At 35.2% G+C, this 17,069-nt stretch overlaps 1 protein-coding gene across 1 annotated transcript; it reads left to right on the top strand.

The window, feature by feature from the left end:
• Positions 1 to 9,751: 9,751 nt before the first annotated feature.
• LOC100258756 (protein FLC EXPRESSOR) lies at positions 9,752 to 16,034 on the top strand. The gene is made up of 4 exons (XM_002278163.5): positions 9,752 to 10,500; positions 11,089 to 11,261; positions 11,383 to 11,474; positions 15,588 to 16,034. Exons 1-4 carry the CDS (start codon positions 9,914 to 9,916, stop codon positions 15,678 to 15,680), a joined length of 945 nt encoding a protein of 314 aa, XP_002278199.2. The 5' UTR covers positions 9,752 to 9,913; the 3' UTR covers positions 15,681 to 16,034.
• The last annotated feature ends 1,035 nt before the right edge of the window (positions 16,035 to 17,069 follow it).

The raw sequence follows: 17,069 nt of genomic DNA, 5'->3' as shown, positions 1-17,069 counted from the left end.
GAATCTCTCATGTTTGTCCCATTCCACCCTATTTATTTATTTATTTTATTACATTAAAAATAAATACTATAATTTTCTATGACCATTTTGTCAAAAAGTATCTTCTTTTATATTATTTTTTATGTATTAAAAAAAAATTTAAAAATTAAAACTCTAAATTAAACTTTTTTGATTTAATTATATATACACATAATAAATAATCAAATGAGTTTGCAATGAGGCCAAGCAATACTTAAACATGTCTTAAACTTGCTTAAATTTTAAAAAAATATCTCAAACTTACTTCTAACCGGCCTTAAACTTGAATTTCTAAAAAAAAAAGAAAAAAAATCTCAAACTCACTTTTAATTGAATTATTTTAATACCAAACTTGTCTCATTAAGAGTGAGGTGGGTCCTTGATAAAACTTGTCTCATTACCATTGCAAGTAAATTATAGGAAACTATTCTAAGTTTGATTACATGAAATTACTTTTCACTTAATATATAGTGTAATAGGGCACTTAATCAAATTTAAGAATTAATATTTAAAGATTTTTAATGATTTTTAGCTAAATTATTCTTAAGTTGATAAAGAAAAACTAATTTAAACCTAATTATACACCTAAGAAGGGAATGAATTGGGTGTTGATCATTTTTTAAATAACTCAATTAAGAAAAAGTAGAGAAAAAAGATGATACAAGATAACGAGCAAAAGTAAGAGATCGAAAAAATGAAATACAATTTCTTTTAGGGGAATTTATGTAACCATACACCAAGGGGCAAAATTTTGTCTTTTGGAAACTTTACTTTTTACATTTCAAATTCAGTAGATTTTGTGGAAAATAAACGACCTTTCATACACTGTAATAGTGATATTGAGGCCCTTCCAAAAATACCCTCATGTACTTTGACATAATCAATTGCTCAGAAAAGCCATGTTCCACTTAAGCCAATGACATGACTCATTTACATGTCATCAGCCATCTAGACACTCCACGTGGCAATATTTAAAAAAAAAATATTTACTAAAATATAACAGTGAGATTTACCCGAAATCCCTTCTTTTGTGTTGAATCAAAACCCTAAATCACTTCTTCTCTCTTTGAACCAAACCCCCCAAATCCCTTATTCTCTCTTGAACCAAACCAAACCCCCAAATCCTTTCTTCTCTCTTGAACCAAGCCCCAAATCCCTTCTTCTCTCTTGAACCAAACCCTAAATCCCTTCTATTTTGCAGTACATGTATATTACATGAAGGACCTAAAATCAATTTTTATTTTTCAAATTTTTTATATTATCCACATAAAAACAATTGTGTAAACGCAACCCATAATGAAAAGAGTTATGAAAGGTTGATGTTTTGCCCAATGCATTCCCTTATCCCCTTTTTGTTCCATCAGAGTTGGGAAATTCACCTCATCTCCAAGGTTTGGCGTAGATGTGCTTTCCATACAGTTCACCCTTGCTTCATAGAACACCTAAGCCCGTCTAGCCTCTTCGAATGTTTTGTACTACTTATACACATTTCCTTTGTACCCAACCACTTGTTCTTGACATTCTGGCCTTGAATTGTAAATACCTCTTTTTCAACCAACGAAAACTACATAATATACATCATTAGCCATTCGTAATAATTGCAAAATAAGAATAATTCATTTCAAATTACGGTTTTGGCATGAACAAAGTGGATTGACATGATTGCAAGAGCTACGAATCATATGTTATAATATTGACACAAAACAAACATTCAAACACAATTTTTAAACACATTCAACCACCACCTACCCTACCAAACTGAACTATTTTCCGGTGTGGAGTTCGTTAAGCAAGGCTCCAAATTTTTCCTCCAAATGTGTGCTGCTTTGTAAATGTTTCACATATGGAATGAACTATTTGTTGCCTCACCCATTTTATACACTTTTATCATGCATATAATTGATTATCCATTTGGTATTATTTAGTCGTGACAAAGTCATTGCAAGCCGTATCTTCCACTTACTCCTTTCACATCCATATGTACGTCCACAACCTTCTCCTTCCTACTAATGAGACAATGGCTTGTTATCTTACACATAAGGAGAATATATTCCTTTCAAATAGGTTTCCATGCACAACTGTTTGGTACATAAGACTTACATAGTGTAGGTTAGGAATATATTCCTGCCCAGATTCCCACAATATATGGAACCCTATGTACATATACCTGATGTAATGTTATAGGAGGAATATATTCCAACCATCATTAATTTTGAAATATTTACATGTCATGTTCTATAAGAAGAATATGTTAGGACAATCATTCTTACCATAATGTAAAAAATTTTTAACATATATTAAATTATGGATCGAATGTACCAAATTTAATGAAGGATGTACCAAATTTTGTGAAGGATGTACCAAGGGTCCGAAAATGCGTTCTGAAGTGGGGATCGACTCCAAATCACTTTGTTATGGGTTTCTAAATGAAATTATGACCCATCCATGCTCAAATGGGGGTCCCAGAATCACTAGGCTTGAATGTACCAAATTTTGTGAAGAATGTACCAAGGGTCCGAAAGTGCGTTTCGATGTGGGGATCGACACCCAATCACTTACTTATGGGGTTCTAGATGAAATTGTGGACCATCCATGTTGAAATGGGGGTCTCAAAATCTGTCGGATCGAATGTACCAAATTTAATGAAGGATGTACGAAATTTAATGAAGGATGTACCAAATTTTGTGAAGGATGTACCAAGGGTCTGAAAATGCATTCCAAAGTGAGGATCAACCCCAAATCACTTTGTTATAGGTTTCTAAATAAAATTATGGTCCATCATGCGAAGATGGGGGTCCCGGAATCACTAGGCTCGGATGTATCAATTTTAATGATATACCAAATTTTGTTAAGGATGTACCAAGGGTCTGAAAGTGCGTTTCGAAGTGGGGATCGACCCCAACTCACTTTGTTATGGGTTTCTAAATGAAATTGTGGACCTTCCATGTTGAAATGGGGGTCCCGAAATCTATCGGATCGGATGTACCAAATTTAATGAAGAATGTACCAAATTTTGTGAAAGATGTACCAAAGGTTCGAAAATGCGTTCCGAAGTGGGGATCGACCCCAAATCACTTCCTTATGGATTTCTAACTTAAATTACGACCCATCCATGCTCAGATGAGGGTCTTGGAATCAGTAGGCTAGGATATACCAAATTTAATGAAGGATGTACCAAAGATCCAAAAGTGCATTCCGAGGTAGGGATCGGCACCCAATCACTTACTTATGGGTTTGTAAATGAAATTGTGGACCTTCCATGTTGAAATGGGGGTTCCAAAATCTATCGGATCGGATGTACAAAATTTAATGAAGGATGTACCAAATTTTGTGAATGATGTACCAAGGGTTCCAAAGTGTAATTCGAAGTGGGGATCAACCCCAAATCACTTTGTTATGGGTTTTTAAATAAAATTATGACCCATCCATGCTCAGATGGGGGTCCCAAAAGCACTAGGTTCGGATATACCAAATTTAATAAAGGATGTACCAGATTTTGTTAAGGATATACCAAGGGTTCGAAAATGCGTACCGAAGTGGGGATCGACCCCAAATCACTTTGTTATGGGTTTCTAAATGAAATTATGGCCCATCCATGTGAAGATGGGGGTCCCAGAATCACTAGGCTCGGATGTACCAAATTTAATGAAGGATGTATCAAATTTAATGAATGATGTACCAAATTTTGTGAATGATGTACCAAGGGTCCAAAAATGCGTTATGAAGTGGAGATCGGCCCCAAATCACTTCCTTATGGGTTTCTAACTTAAATTACAGCCCATTCATGCTCAGATGAGGGTCCCGGAATCAGTAGGCTCGGATGTACCAAATTTAATGAAGGATGTACCAAATTTTGAGAAGGATATACCAAGGGTCCGAAAGTGCGTTCCGAGGTGGGGATCGACACCCAATCACTTTGTTATGGGTTTCTAAATGAAATTATGGACCATCCATGTTGAAATGGGGGTCCCGGAAGCAGTCGGATCGGATGTACCAACTTTAATGAAGGATGTACCAAATTTTGTGAAGGGTGTACCAAGGGTCCGAAAATGCGATCCAAAGTTGGGATCGGCACCAATCACTTTGTTATGGGTTTCTAAATGAAATTATGACCCATCCATGCTCAAATGGGGGTCCCATAAGTACTAGGCTCGGATGTACCAAATTTAATGAAGGATGTACCAAATTTTGTGAAGGATGTACCAAGGGTCCAAAAGTGCATTCCGAGGTGGGAATCAGAACCCAATTACTTACTTATGAGTTTCTAAATGAAATTATGGACCATCCATGTTGAAATGGGGGTCCCGAAAGCAGTCAAATCGGATGTACCAAATTTAATGAAGGATATATCAAATTTAATGAAGGATGTATCAAATTTAATGAAGGATGTACCAAGAGTTCCAAAGTGCCATCCGAAGTGGGGATCAACCCCAAATCACTTTGTTATGGGTTTCTAAATGAAATTATGACCCATCCATGCTCAGATGGGGGTCCTGGAAGCAGTAGGCTCGGATGTACCAAATTTGGTACATCCAATCCGATAGATTCTAGGACCCCATTTCAACATGGATGGTCCATAATTTCATTTAGAAACCCAAAAGTAAGTGATTGGGGGTATATCCCCACTTTGGAATGCACTTTCGGACCCTTGGTACATCCTTAACAAAATTTGGTACATCCTTCATTAAATTTGATACATTCGAGCCTAGTGATTCCGGACCCCCATCTAAGCATGGATGGGTCATAATTTCATTTAGAAACCCATAACAAAGTGATTTGGGTTCGATCCCCACTTCGGAACGCATTTTCAGACCCTTGGTACATCCTTAACAAAATTTAGTACATTCTTCATTAAATTTGGTACATCTTTCATTAAATTTGGTATATTCGATCTAACAGATTCTGAGACCCCCATTTCAACATGGATGGTCCACAATTTCATTTACAAGCCCATAAGTAAGTGATTGGGTGTCGATCCCTACCTCAAAACGCACTTTTGGACCCTTGGTACATCATTCACAAAATTTGGTACATCCGTTATTAAATTTGGTACATCCGAGCCTAGTGATTCCGGGACCCCCATTTGAACATGGATGGGCCATAATTTCATTTAGAAACCTATAACAAAGTGATTTGGGGTTGATCCCCACTTCGGAACACATTTTTGGACCCTTCGTACATCCGAACCTAGTACTTCCGGGAGCCCCATCTGAGCATGGATGGGTCATAATTTCATTTAGAAACCCATAACAAAGTGATTTGGGGTCGATTCCCACTTCAGATCGCACTTTGGAACCCTTGGTACATCCTTCATTAAATTTGGTACATCCGATCCGACTGTTTCTAGGACCCCCATTTCAACATGGATGGTCCATAATTTCATTTAGAAACCCATAACAAAGTGATTGTAGACCAATCCCCACCTCGGAATGCACTTTCGGACCCTTGGTACATCCTTCACAAAATTTGGTACATCTTTCATTAAATTTGGTACATTCGATCTTAGTGCTTTTGGGACCCCCATCTAAATATGGATGGACCATAATTCAATTTGGAAACCCATAAGGAAGGGATTCGTGGTTGATCCCCACCTCGAAACACACTTTGGAACCATTTGTACATCATTTGCAAAATTTGTATATATATATATATATGTGTGTGTGTGTGTGTGTGTGTGTGTGTATTTAAGATATATAATTGATATAAGTACAATTAAATATAATGTTTATTAAAGTTTTATAAAAAAATTAGCATAAATTCATTTAATAAATTTAAGTGATTTATTTTAAAATTAAAAAAAATACTTTTATTAAAACATATTTTATTACATTTTAAATAAAAACTAAATTGATTTATATCAAATATTTGATTTGAGATATGATTTCTAAAAATTTATTACAAATATGTGGTGACAATTTTTCTATTAACATTATTTTCTTTAAATAATTAAAATTATTAATCATTTATCTAATCAAATTAATTTTAAGTTATAAAATATTAGGACTTCATAATTTTTTTTTATATTGTAGCAAATTATGAGTAAAACTATATTTGTAATAAATACACGGAGTCATTTAAGATTAGATATTTTTTTTATATAACTTACCCTTGTCCTCCATTCTTAATCGTTTCATCATCTTCAACTGTTGATGCTAAACATATATATACATGTGCAAATCGGTCACTAAATTGAAACATGTTTGTCAAGTCTTCATCATTTTTCAATGGTTGAAGTGCATATAAATCAAACGGGAAAGTATATGAAAATGTTGGTCCCACTATATTGATGTTCATTTTCCCAAAAATCCTTGAAACAAAATCATTATATGTCATTGATCGTTCAAAACTTAGACTCTCTCATCTTCCACCCATATATTCCACATTGCCATGTTCATCCCTTACCAGCTCTCCTCCAATGTGCAAATAACAATAAATTGTATTACTTGGATCCATTTAAATGCTAATTGATCATGTGCAGCCCCTGTTTAGAAGCATGAACCTTTAGTCAAGCTGAAATAATTAACTAATTTCTTAATAACACTACCTAAACCAACTTACTTATAACAAAACTGATTATCGCGCATATGACCATCATATATTAATACATCGTTTATCTTTGAAACTTTACAAACGAGCTTCATTTACATTTCATGGTCTACAATTAATGGTGTTAATATAGACATGCGTAGTATATGCTTAACATTAAACATTGCAATTATTCTATTTTACTTGGTAGTAATTTGCTATGTTATATAAGTTAGAGAGTGAACCTCTCAATTCATGGGCCAACCATTGTTTTGGTAACTCTTCAAGCCAAATTGTGCTAATGTCACTCTCTTCGGGCCACCCCCTCAAACAATGGGTCAACCTTTATTTTGCCCACTGCCCAGATTAAACCACAACAATATTTACAACAAAGGGTCGACCTTCAAACAATTGGGTCAACCTTTATTTTGCCCATTGCCCATATTAAACCACAACAATGTTTACAACCAATGGCAGACCTCCAAACAAATGGGTCAACCTTTATTTTGCTCACTGCCCAGATTAAACCACAACAATGTTTACAACCAAGGGTCGACCTCCAAACAAATGGGTCAACCTTTATTTTGCCCACTGCCCATATTAAACCACAACAATGTTTACAACTAAGGGCCTACCTCCAAACACATGGGCCGACCTTTAATTCACTTACTACAACCTCTTACGAAAACAATAATTTCATCCAAATGTCATTAACTGAATTACGGTCAGCCCCTTCATCCAAGGGTAGACCCTTACTATGACTACTATACACATAAACAAAACAAATTTCATATTTGTGGTTGTGACCATCAATTTTGAACCTAAGGCTCCACTACTATTTTCCCTAATTCCCACATAAATTCATGTCTGCTTTACTAAATTTGTTTTATTTTCTTCTTCAATTCAACCCTCATTCATTACAAATTCAAAAGTTTTATTAAGAAATTTATTCAAACTTTAATCCCAGTCATTTTTAAAATTTATACTCATCTACTCATAACTAAACATGAATTCTTTTCCTATGCATTAGATTCACCAATTAACAACTATAAAAAATCATTCAAATTACTCATTTTGGAATCTCATATAAACAACATTAAACAACAAATTGTTTAAACATTCCTAAAAATTGTATTCCCTTCACATGTAATAGTCATGTTTTTCTTCTCTTTTTCGTATTCTTCCCAACAACCACATACAACACAAACACAACAATTCAAAAATTAAAATAAAATCAATATAGCCTACCACCATCTCAGTTTCCCATCATTTATCAAAATTTAAGCCATATTTCATTTCAAATAAACCCTAAATAAATTAAAATATAAATTTAGATACAATATTAATGGACATTGAACATGTAGAAATATGCATTATAATCAAGTTTAAATCACAAAATTGCACAAATCACATAACTATGACATTATTCAAATCTTAAAGAATCAAAATGACAAATCAAAATATGAAGTTATTACAAAATTTAATAACATATATATATATATATATATATATATCACCTGGAAAAACCCTTGCTTTAAAAGTCAAATGCAACTACAATATTTTTATTCTTCGTTCTCTCGTTCTCTCAATTGCTTTCTTTTTCCTTCTTCGATGTAAAAACAAAATAGGAAGTATAACCAGGAGAAAAATGACTGTCAGTCCTAAAATAAGAATAAGGAAATGAGTTTTTTTGTCTACCTGGCCTTTGTTAGGGGGTTCGCACTTGGACTTTTGTTTTCAGATTGATGTTTGGTGGGAAAATGAAGATGTTGTCTTCCTTATGGTGATGGAGGAGAAACAAAATAAGAGATCAAGTTTGGAGGTTCGTTTGGGGTTGATGGGTTATCGCGATTTGAGAACCTACCATATTTTTTATGGATCCTTTCGCCTTGTGACGGGTTGTGCCTGTGAACGAACAAGAAAGAACATGGGTTTTTGGTGTTAGGGTTTGGTTGAAGAAAGAAGAAGACATTTGGGGGTAAATATTTTTAAAAAAATCAATCCATGTGGAGTGTCTAGCTGGCCGGTGACATGTAACTGAGTCATGTCATTGGCTTAAGTGGATAACTGATTTGGACCTTGCTTATGTGGCTTTTCCAAACAACTTATCCAACTAGGAGAGATGTCAAACTATAGGAGGGTATTTTTGGAAGGGCCTCAACATCACTATTACAGTGTATGAAAGGTCGTTTATTTTCTATAAAATCCACTGAATTTGAAAAGTAAAAAGTAAAGTTTTCAAAAGGCAAAATTTTGCCCATTGGTATATGGTTACATAAATTCCCCTTTCTTTTATAGTAGTCCAATAATTCGCCTACATACACTTTCTTCAAACTCATATCATGAGGGTTCTATTAACTTAAAAGTTTGAACCTCAAAACTATAATGTCTATACCTAGACTCCAATGTTATAGTAGACATTTACAAATACTTCAAGTAATTTACCTTGCTTGAAAATCACTTATCACGAAATGAATGTGCACTAAGATGAAACCTTCAATCTTAGTATAACAAGTAAAACTCCTAATACAATTGGAAGCTTAGAAGGACTTGAAGGTGCGTTTGAAAAAACAATGAGTTTTAGAAGAAATACGCTTGTAAGAACTTTGAGTGAGAGAATTAGATGGATTAACAATTGAATGCGATGAGTGTCATGTACAAAAATACTCTTAAACACTTATATTGACATGTTTTTAATTCTAAATCCTCAAAACCCTTACAAAAACTTAATAGATCACATAATAGTTCAATCAATTTACCGTCATGATGCATTAATTGTACTAACAAATGACGGTTAGGGCTTAGCATCATAACATATCAATTGGTTGAAAGAGATATAATATATAAAAATGTACCTTAACCGATTCCTTCCTACCTTAACCAATTGCACTACAAAGCGCAAAAATGACTCAACCGCTTGTAACATGTGTTCAATCCCAAATAATCCTCTAAAACAAGGTTAAGAAAAATGAGGGTTAGAGTTACATAAAAAAAATCATGAAATCATCACATTTTAAGAAAATGTAATTTTATAAATATTACAAAATTATTCGATCAAGATGGAGTTAAGTTTGGATCATCCGAATCTTGATCTTGATCCCCATGATCTAAGGCCGAAGTCAGGTTAGGCTGGTGGTGTTGGGCTAGACCAATTGCACCTTGGTAAAAATTCCCGTTACATATCATAACAAGGAATAATAATTAAAGAAAATTGCTATTATCGGCGGTCGGTAGGCCAAGTACTATATAAGTTTGACAGGCAAACTTCCACACGCACGAAACTGTCGCAGCAGGCAAAGCGAGAGTGAGGGACCGAGACAAAGAGAAGAGAAGAGAAGCAAACACTCTTCAGAGAGTGAGAGAGAGGGCCATGGCTGGAAGAAACCACCTTCCTCCACCAAATGCCTTGAAAATTCGAGAAGTGTCATCAACAAGGGCACCATACCCTTCTCATCACAATCACCACGCCCTAATCGAAGAGGATCGCTACCGCCACCGCAGCGGCCCAATTCCGGTGTCCGCAGGGCGCTACCACCCGGCCGTCATTGATGAGCGCATCGTCATCCAGCACCGTGAGATCCAGACCCTCCTCGGGGACAATCAACGGCTGGCCGCGACACACGTGGCGCTCAAGCAAGAGCTGGCCGCCGCTCAGCAGGAGATAAGTCACCTATCTGCCGCCGCCGCTAGCGTTAAGGCCGAGAGAGACGCTCAGGTGCGGGAGGTCTACGAGCGCTCGCTGAAGATGGAGGCCGAGGTCCGTTCGATTGATGCTCTTAATGCGGAGTTGGCTCAGGTTAGGGCTGATGTTCAGAAACTGAGCGCTTCAAGGCAGGAGCTCGCTGCGCAGTTGCAGACGATCAATACCGATCTCTCCGTCTCACGCTCAGAGTTGAAGGAGGTGCAAGCGGTTAAGGATGGAATCGAGAACATGCGTAAGGAGCTCCAAAGAGGAAGGTAAAATTTTCTATTTATACATTTCCTGTTTCGGCAAGAGTACCATGTAATGGGCATAGATCATGTTTGATATCCTATGAAAATGGAGACATTAATATCCTTTTCCATGCCATTCAAACACTCAGAATTTGAAAATGAAAATTGAGAAATTGTAGAATCTGCGCATGCATTCAAATACCCTCCTACTGTTAAGGGAAACTAGATTAGTAATACATTCATTTTATGTTTGAGCTTTTAAAAATTAAATGTAATCTAGGTTTTTATCTCCATGGAAGAACCAATCTATAATCCCTCTTTGTTCTGTTAGGTGGTAGTCAGTAGGTATTTTCATACTTATAATTGTCTAACTGATTGGGTTTGCTTTTGGTGCCAATGTGTAATGTAGTTTACTGTCTATATATCATCATTACCCAATCCCATATCCATCTGCATTGATATATTTGTAAATTGCATAATTTCTTGGTTGCCTTCGGCTCATCAGCAGTCTTTTAGCCATTCAGTGGTTTATATTAGTCATTGGAAGATTATACAACTTTATTTTTAAAAATCTGAGTCATCACACTGTTCTGTTCTTTTGCATGTGAATAGGGCTGCTATTGAGTATGAGAAAAAGACACATTCTAATAACCTTGAGCAAAGTGAAGCAATGGGGAAAAATATGATGGCCATGGCTCATGAAGTTGAAAAGTTACGTGCTGAGCTTGCTAATGCAGAGAAGAGAGCGAGAGCAGCAGCCGCAGCAGCTGCAGCAGCAAACCCAAGTATGTCATCTTAAATAGTTTGTTATTCTATAGCTAAGGTTGTTTTCTGTATTCAACATCTGCAGAATTTGAGAGTTTTATCAAAGCTGAACTGCTAAACTTTTGAGTTGTTTGTATTCAGGTCCCGTTGTTCATGCATATGCTGCTAGCTATGGAAATTCTGATATGGGATATGGAGGAAGTTTTTATCATGATCCTTATGCCATGCATCAGGTATTTACGCTTTTTAATCTCTTTTTCAATTTTGAGACTTCCAATGCAATGCCGATGTTATTCAATCATGTTGACGCTAATATGTATTAAATTATTATCCTTGGATCTTAGAACAATGCCTTTTAGTGTCTTAAAACTTTAACTACAATGACTAAATATGCTAGCTGATTCATTAGTAATATATACTTTGGAAGTACAAGTTTTGTGTATGTTGTGGAATGGAGCTTTTGATACTTACACTGCATGTCAAGGTTGGAGGTAGACGTGTTGCTTCTCTTTTTAGTTTTTCCGTCGTCTTCTTCTTTATTTTCTTTAGAAATTAGGTTACTTCTCATTCTTCCATAGTATATCTTCACATATCAAAATAAAGAGTTGGCAGATGATAATTCATGTAGCTGTTGCCTTCTTTTTGTTTGTTGGATTTTTTTTGTTTAATTTATGTATAGGATTAATTGCAACTCCTTTTGTTAGAGTGACTATTTAGGGTTTTTGTTTTGTTTTGGTTTTTATTTTCTTTTTCTGGAAAAATATTTTAATCATGTCAAATTAGGACACTTGATTTTGGTGTGAGCTATTGGTGCAGTTTGAAATCAATAGAGAACCGGGGACCCTCTCTGCTTAGGTGTAGGCCTGTTTCTCAGATGGGGTAGTGAGTTTTGTGACAATATAAAGGACGAAGTCACCACTATCACTGGAGTGTTGTGAGCCAAAGAGATAAAGCAGCTGGAATCTTCATGTTGGATTGTGTGGCTTCAATTTGTGAGAGTAATCAATGAGGTGATTTTGTGGATTGGATGTGTTCTTGTTGAGAGAGGGAGTGGTTATTTTTGTTGGTCCTCTCCCTTTAGGGTTATGCCTTTTGGTACCCTTTGTGTACGTCCTATATACCTTGGTGTATAGCATCCTTGTTTGATTTTTATAAAATTTACCTATTTACTTACCAAAAAACGAGGTAAATACGAGAAACAGCAAGACGAAGATGGGGAGGGTTAGGACAACTAGGGTTTGTAAAATTCAATTGAATAAAATTCTAGACTGTAAAAATTATATAAAAATGAAAACATGTAGGGTTTGTGGCAGAGAGAAGCGGTTGATTTGGTTGAATTTTTAAGGATGAAATGGACACTGGACTGAAGGGGACGTTTGGCTGAGTAAAAGATTATGTGTGGATCTTGTGTGTGATCTTGTGTCTGCTTATTATATATTTCTGCATGTATTTTATGAAATAAATGATTTTTTTTAATATTTATTATTTTTGCCGAACTTTGCAAAAATATTGCAATAAATAGTGAGATAAAGTAATATTTCAATGATAGAAAGGAAAATCATCCCTTCCCTTTAGAAACAAATTCCCCATTTTTGCATCTTGTTTCTCATTTATCTTTTCCAACTTCAGCTCTGATTTTTTGTTTTTTCAACTTTTGATGATAAATTGTTATAAATAATGAGATCTTGTGAGAAATAAACACAATGTTTATTTGTTTAGCAATATTTGAACCATAAAAAGGGATGTATCCTTTTTATTATTTTTCTTTTTTTAAAAGTTATTTCCTAGTTTCCTTGCCCTCTCCTTTGATATCTCTTATCGGACTACCACACCCTACATAATAATTCAGTACTTTTTTGTGGACCTGTTGTAAATTCAGTACTTTTTTTTAATGGTCGGAAAATTCAGTACTTGCTTGTATTTCATTGTTTTTGTTTTTAGCTTAAAATACTTGACATCTAAAAGAATTTTCTTTATCAATATTTTTTTTATGTTTCCATAGATATTGCCAAGTATCCAGAGTGATATATATCACTCAATGCCAATATTTGGATCCTTGGTTAAACTTTTATCAAATAGTGCATAGGTTGCAAACTGTGAAGTTTTGGTTCATCCTCCCTGATGAATAAGTAATGAACGTAAAATAATAAACTGTTCTGCAATTTGTCTTGTCTTAGATGGTTAGACTTTCTTTTGTCAATAGTTTGTGCAAACAAAACCATTCTTGTTATCATTGATCCAATCAGTCACTGAAAGAAAAGTAAATGATCTAGAAAGGTGTAAAAGTTTTGTCAGATCCTTTGTTGATGCCCTATTCTTTTAAATAAATTTCATTTTCAGTTCTAGTCACTGAAATCTGTGGAGTAGACTACTTCACATTGTACTAAAAGATAGTGTCTCCTTTCCCATCAAGGCTTGGTACCCAAAGATTTTTGCCAATTTGATCATACAACGGAGTGTACTATAAGGAAAAATTATACAAGGGGAGAGAGTCGTATTCCTTTTCTTGTCATGTCCAGCTTTGTTCTGTTATCCTTTTCAGAAGAGCTATCTTTTAGGGGATGCAATTTTATTTGTTCCACTGCTCATTAGGAGTACTTTAATAATAGTCTCCTTTTTTGGGGATCAACTTCCTTTGATCACCAAGTTGTGTAGCCATGTATATCCATGTTCCCCCTATGATAATCTTGATCTGCATACAGAACCTTCGTCTATAGTTGGAACTCTATTTTTCATAGGCTTTATATCTGATGCTTAAATGGTTGCAACTAATCCTAGATCGGAAGATGCTACATTGAGGTGTCCAGATCTTATCATATTCTTCTCCAGATTATTAGAACATTGTCTGATCTTCTTGGTGATTGTTTTATGGTGTTTCTAGTCCACTAGCCATGTCAACTTGACTTCCATGAAATTATGACCTTAGTATTTCTCCTATTAAGAACAATGGTTGTTAATTGCTGGTATATATATTAAGAGATCAAAGTTTGAATGTATTGTTGTCTGGTTTGGTGACTGAATCGCACCTTTGGAACTTTTGAACTGTTTCAGACTGGGGATTGTGACCATGATGTTCGTGGAATTCCCCAAAACTGTTATTGTTTTCCTTTATTTATTTTTCTGTCCATGTAATGAAGTTCTAGGTAGACTAGTTTTGTGTTTTTTTTAAAGAATATATTTCTCTGAAGCCATTCTTTTTCTTAGAGCTCATTTAGGAGTGATTTTGGTTAAAACTCTTTCAGTCAGTTGTGCTTTTATAACAGCACTTCTGTTAGAAAAGTTAGGAAAATCACCTGGTGTTTGGATATAAACAAAAAAAAAATGGTGCTTGGGTAGTGTTTTTGGTAATATGTTGTAGAACAAAAAAGTAATTCTTGGAAGAATTACATACCGAGTAATTGTCCAAGAATCACTTAAAAGTGATTTTTAAAGGTTTGGAAAACTCCTCATTTCCCTTTTTCTTTTTATTAACAGAGCCAAACTCCTCATTTCTAGTCCTCTCAAAATCACCTCTAAACAGACTCTTATTTTATGAGAACAAAAATATCCTAAGTCAACATAATATGGGGTTCTATATGTTGTGAAAATTCTTGTACATAGCATTAGCCACAGAATAAATTTGTCTAGTGAATTTTGTGCGCTGAAATAGCATGCGTCTTGTTGGATATTTGGGGAGGCCCCTCTGAGGGTGTGCTTTTCTGCTTGGGAAGCTACTTGGGAGAAGATTCTGATGATCAGTCAACCAATGAACAGCGGCTGACTTTTAGTGAATAGATTTTTTTGTGCAAGGTTAAGGAAGAGTCAGCAAATCATATCTTATTTTTTTTTTTAATGAGAGAATTATATCTTAATTCATTGCACTAAAACTTGTATACTTTGGCTCCTTTTACTTGCTTTGTTCAGGTTGTCATGGGTGTTTCTAATTCCCATTAGTGAGGTTTTCCTAGGTAGCATCATAAGGGAGTGAGAAGAAGGTGGAGAATAGTCTGGAGGATGACTCTCTTTATTTATTTTGATGTTTATGGAGTGTGCACAATTAAAGGATTTTCAGAGAAAAAGAGAGTTTAGGTCAGGCCCTTAAAGCCTTTTCCTTCAGATCCTTTTTGGATTGGTGTAGGATCCCTTAGGGGTTTGTTCTTACTTTGTTGGATTTCATAGATGGTTTGGGTCAATGTTTAGGAGTTTGTCTTTCAGTCCTGTTTGTTCACCTTAGCTAGGCAATCCTCTCAGTCAGCCTCCCAATCAACTAAGCCGCTTTCCCTATGTCAATTGCTTCAGAAAGCACACAACTCTTTGTTAGGCACCTTTAATATACATCTGTTGATTCTGTTTGCTCTAAATTTCAGGCTCATGGAGGCCCTGATGCCGGTCCTCAGTATGGTGCTGGAGCAGTGCCACTTGATCTTTATGACATGCAACGACCCCATGCACATAGATAAGCTCTCAGCAGGTGTTGGAATAACTAGATTTCAAGATCATCGGACGCTAGGATAGGATGAAGATCATCTCCCGAATACCTCTAAATCTTATGGGAAAGTTTCTGTTTATGTACATTTGTTTACCTTTTTTTCCCTCTTCGTTAGCTTTGCTCCGTGAACAGTTGATAAGAGGTCGGCATCAAGAAAACATGATGCTGTTTGGAGTTGTTTTCCAATTGTGTTGACAAGTTCTGCCCCAGTCGCATTAAGAAGGTGATGGTGAAAGCAATTCTCTGTTTTCTGAGACCTTTGTAGAAAAGACCAGAATTTTGAATCCTTACATGAATTACAGTACCTTCAATTTTGTCTACCTAATTTTTTAGTACTAATTTATTATTTAATATTTCATTGTTTTAGTTATAAAATTTGATTTAAATAATCGCATGTAAGAGCATCATGATACCCTATGTTTTTTCCTGTCACTCACTGATCACGAACTAGCTCCTCCTCAATAACAAGTAACAACACCCTTTTAACTTTTCCATTTGGGGGAAAATGAGATTTCTTAAAATTAGGTACATCCCATACTTTTTTTCCAGGTTTTGTTAAAAATAAAAAGAAAAGAAATGACTTTCTTGCGTTTGATTCCTTAGAAATAAAACAAAAATGTAAACATGCGGTTGAATTGATTCTTGATCAGTCCAAGAATTACTAAAGTGGATTGGTTTCGAGTAAATTGAAATTAATTGAAATTGATTTAGCTATTCAAGTAAGCTAAATTAAACTTACATGTATTCTGAAAATGGCAATTAAATGGGAGGACATAAGAGAATGTATTTAGCATCATCCATTTTGTTTTTACAAATAAAATTTTGAATTATAGATCTTTTATTTATTGTTATATGATTATCTAATATGTTTTTATTTTCTATTTAAAAAAATTAGAATTGAAAATATAATTAGAAAATTATTTATGATAATTTTTATAATAACCGTAATTTACCAATCTGATGTCTTAAAAAATTCAAAATAAAAACAGAATAAAATTATTTTTTTAAAAAAAGGTAAAAATGCTTACGAAATTACGAATATTCCTTTCACCGAATTACAGTTGCATCTTGAACACATTACCATAAGCGACGTCACGAGAAGCACGAGGCCACCACGCGCCCCCTCCCACTATAGCAATCACAACCGTCCACGTGTCTCATCCTCAACGGACTAAACCCCTGGCGTTCTTCAATTACAGTTGCATCTTGAACACATTACCATAAGCGACGTCACGAGAAGCACGAGGCCACCACGCGCCCCCTCCCACTATAGCAATCACAACCGTCCACGTGTCTCATCCTCAACGGACTAAACCCCTGGCGTTCTCATATTTTCAATGCCACTCTCATTTTCGTTCTT

The sequence above is a fragment of the Vitis vinifera genome, chromosome 6 (genome assembly GCF_030704535.1).
Source record: "Vitis vinifera cultivar Pinot Noir 40024 chromosome 6, ASM3070453v1".
In the NCBI taxonomy this organism is placed as follows: Eukaryota; Viridiplantae; Streptophyta; class Magnoliopsida; order Vitales; family Vitaceae; genus Vitis; species Vitis vinifera.
The sequence above is the reverse complement of the archived record's forward strand: the minus strand, read 5'-3'. Positions and strand labels throughout refer to the sequence as shown.

What these genes read in the sequence shown, in the direction of transcription:
- LOC100258756 (XM_002278163.5), top strand. Translation starts at nt 9,914, where the DNA reads ATGGCTGGAAGAAACCACCTTCCTCCACCAAATGCCTTGAAAATTCGA. An exon ending in AGCTGCAGCAGCAAACCCAA is followed by an intron (nt 11,262 to 11,382) that starts GTATGTCATCTT and finishes GTTTGTATTCAG; the next exon opens with GTCCCGTTGTTCATGCATAT. An exon ending in ATCCTTATGCCATGCATCAG is followed by an intron (nt 11,475 to 15,587) that starts GTATTTACGCTT and finishes TCTAAATTTCAG; the next exon opens with GCTCATGGAGGCCCTGATGC.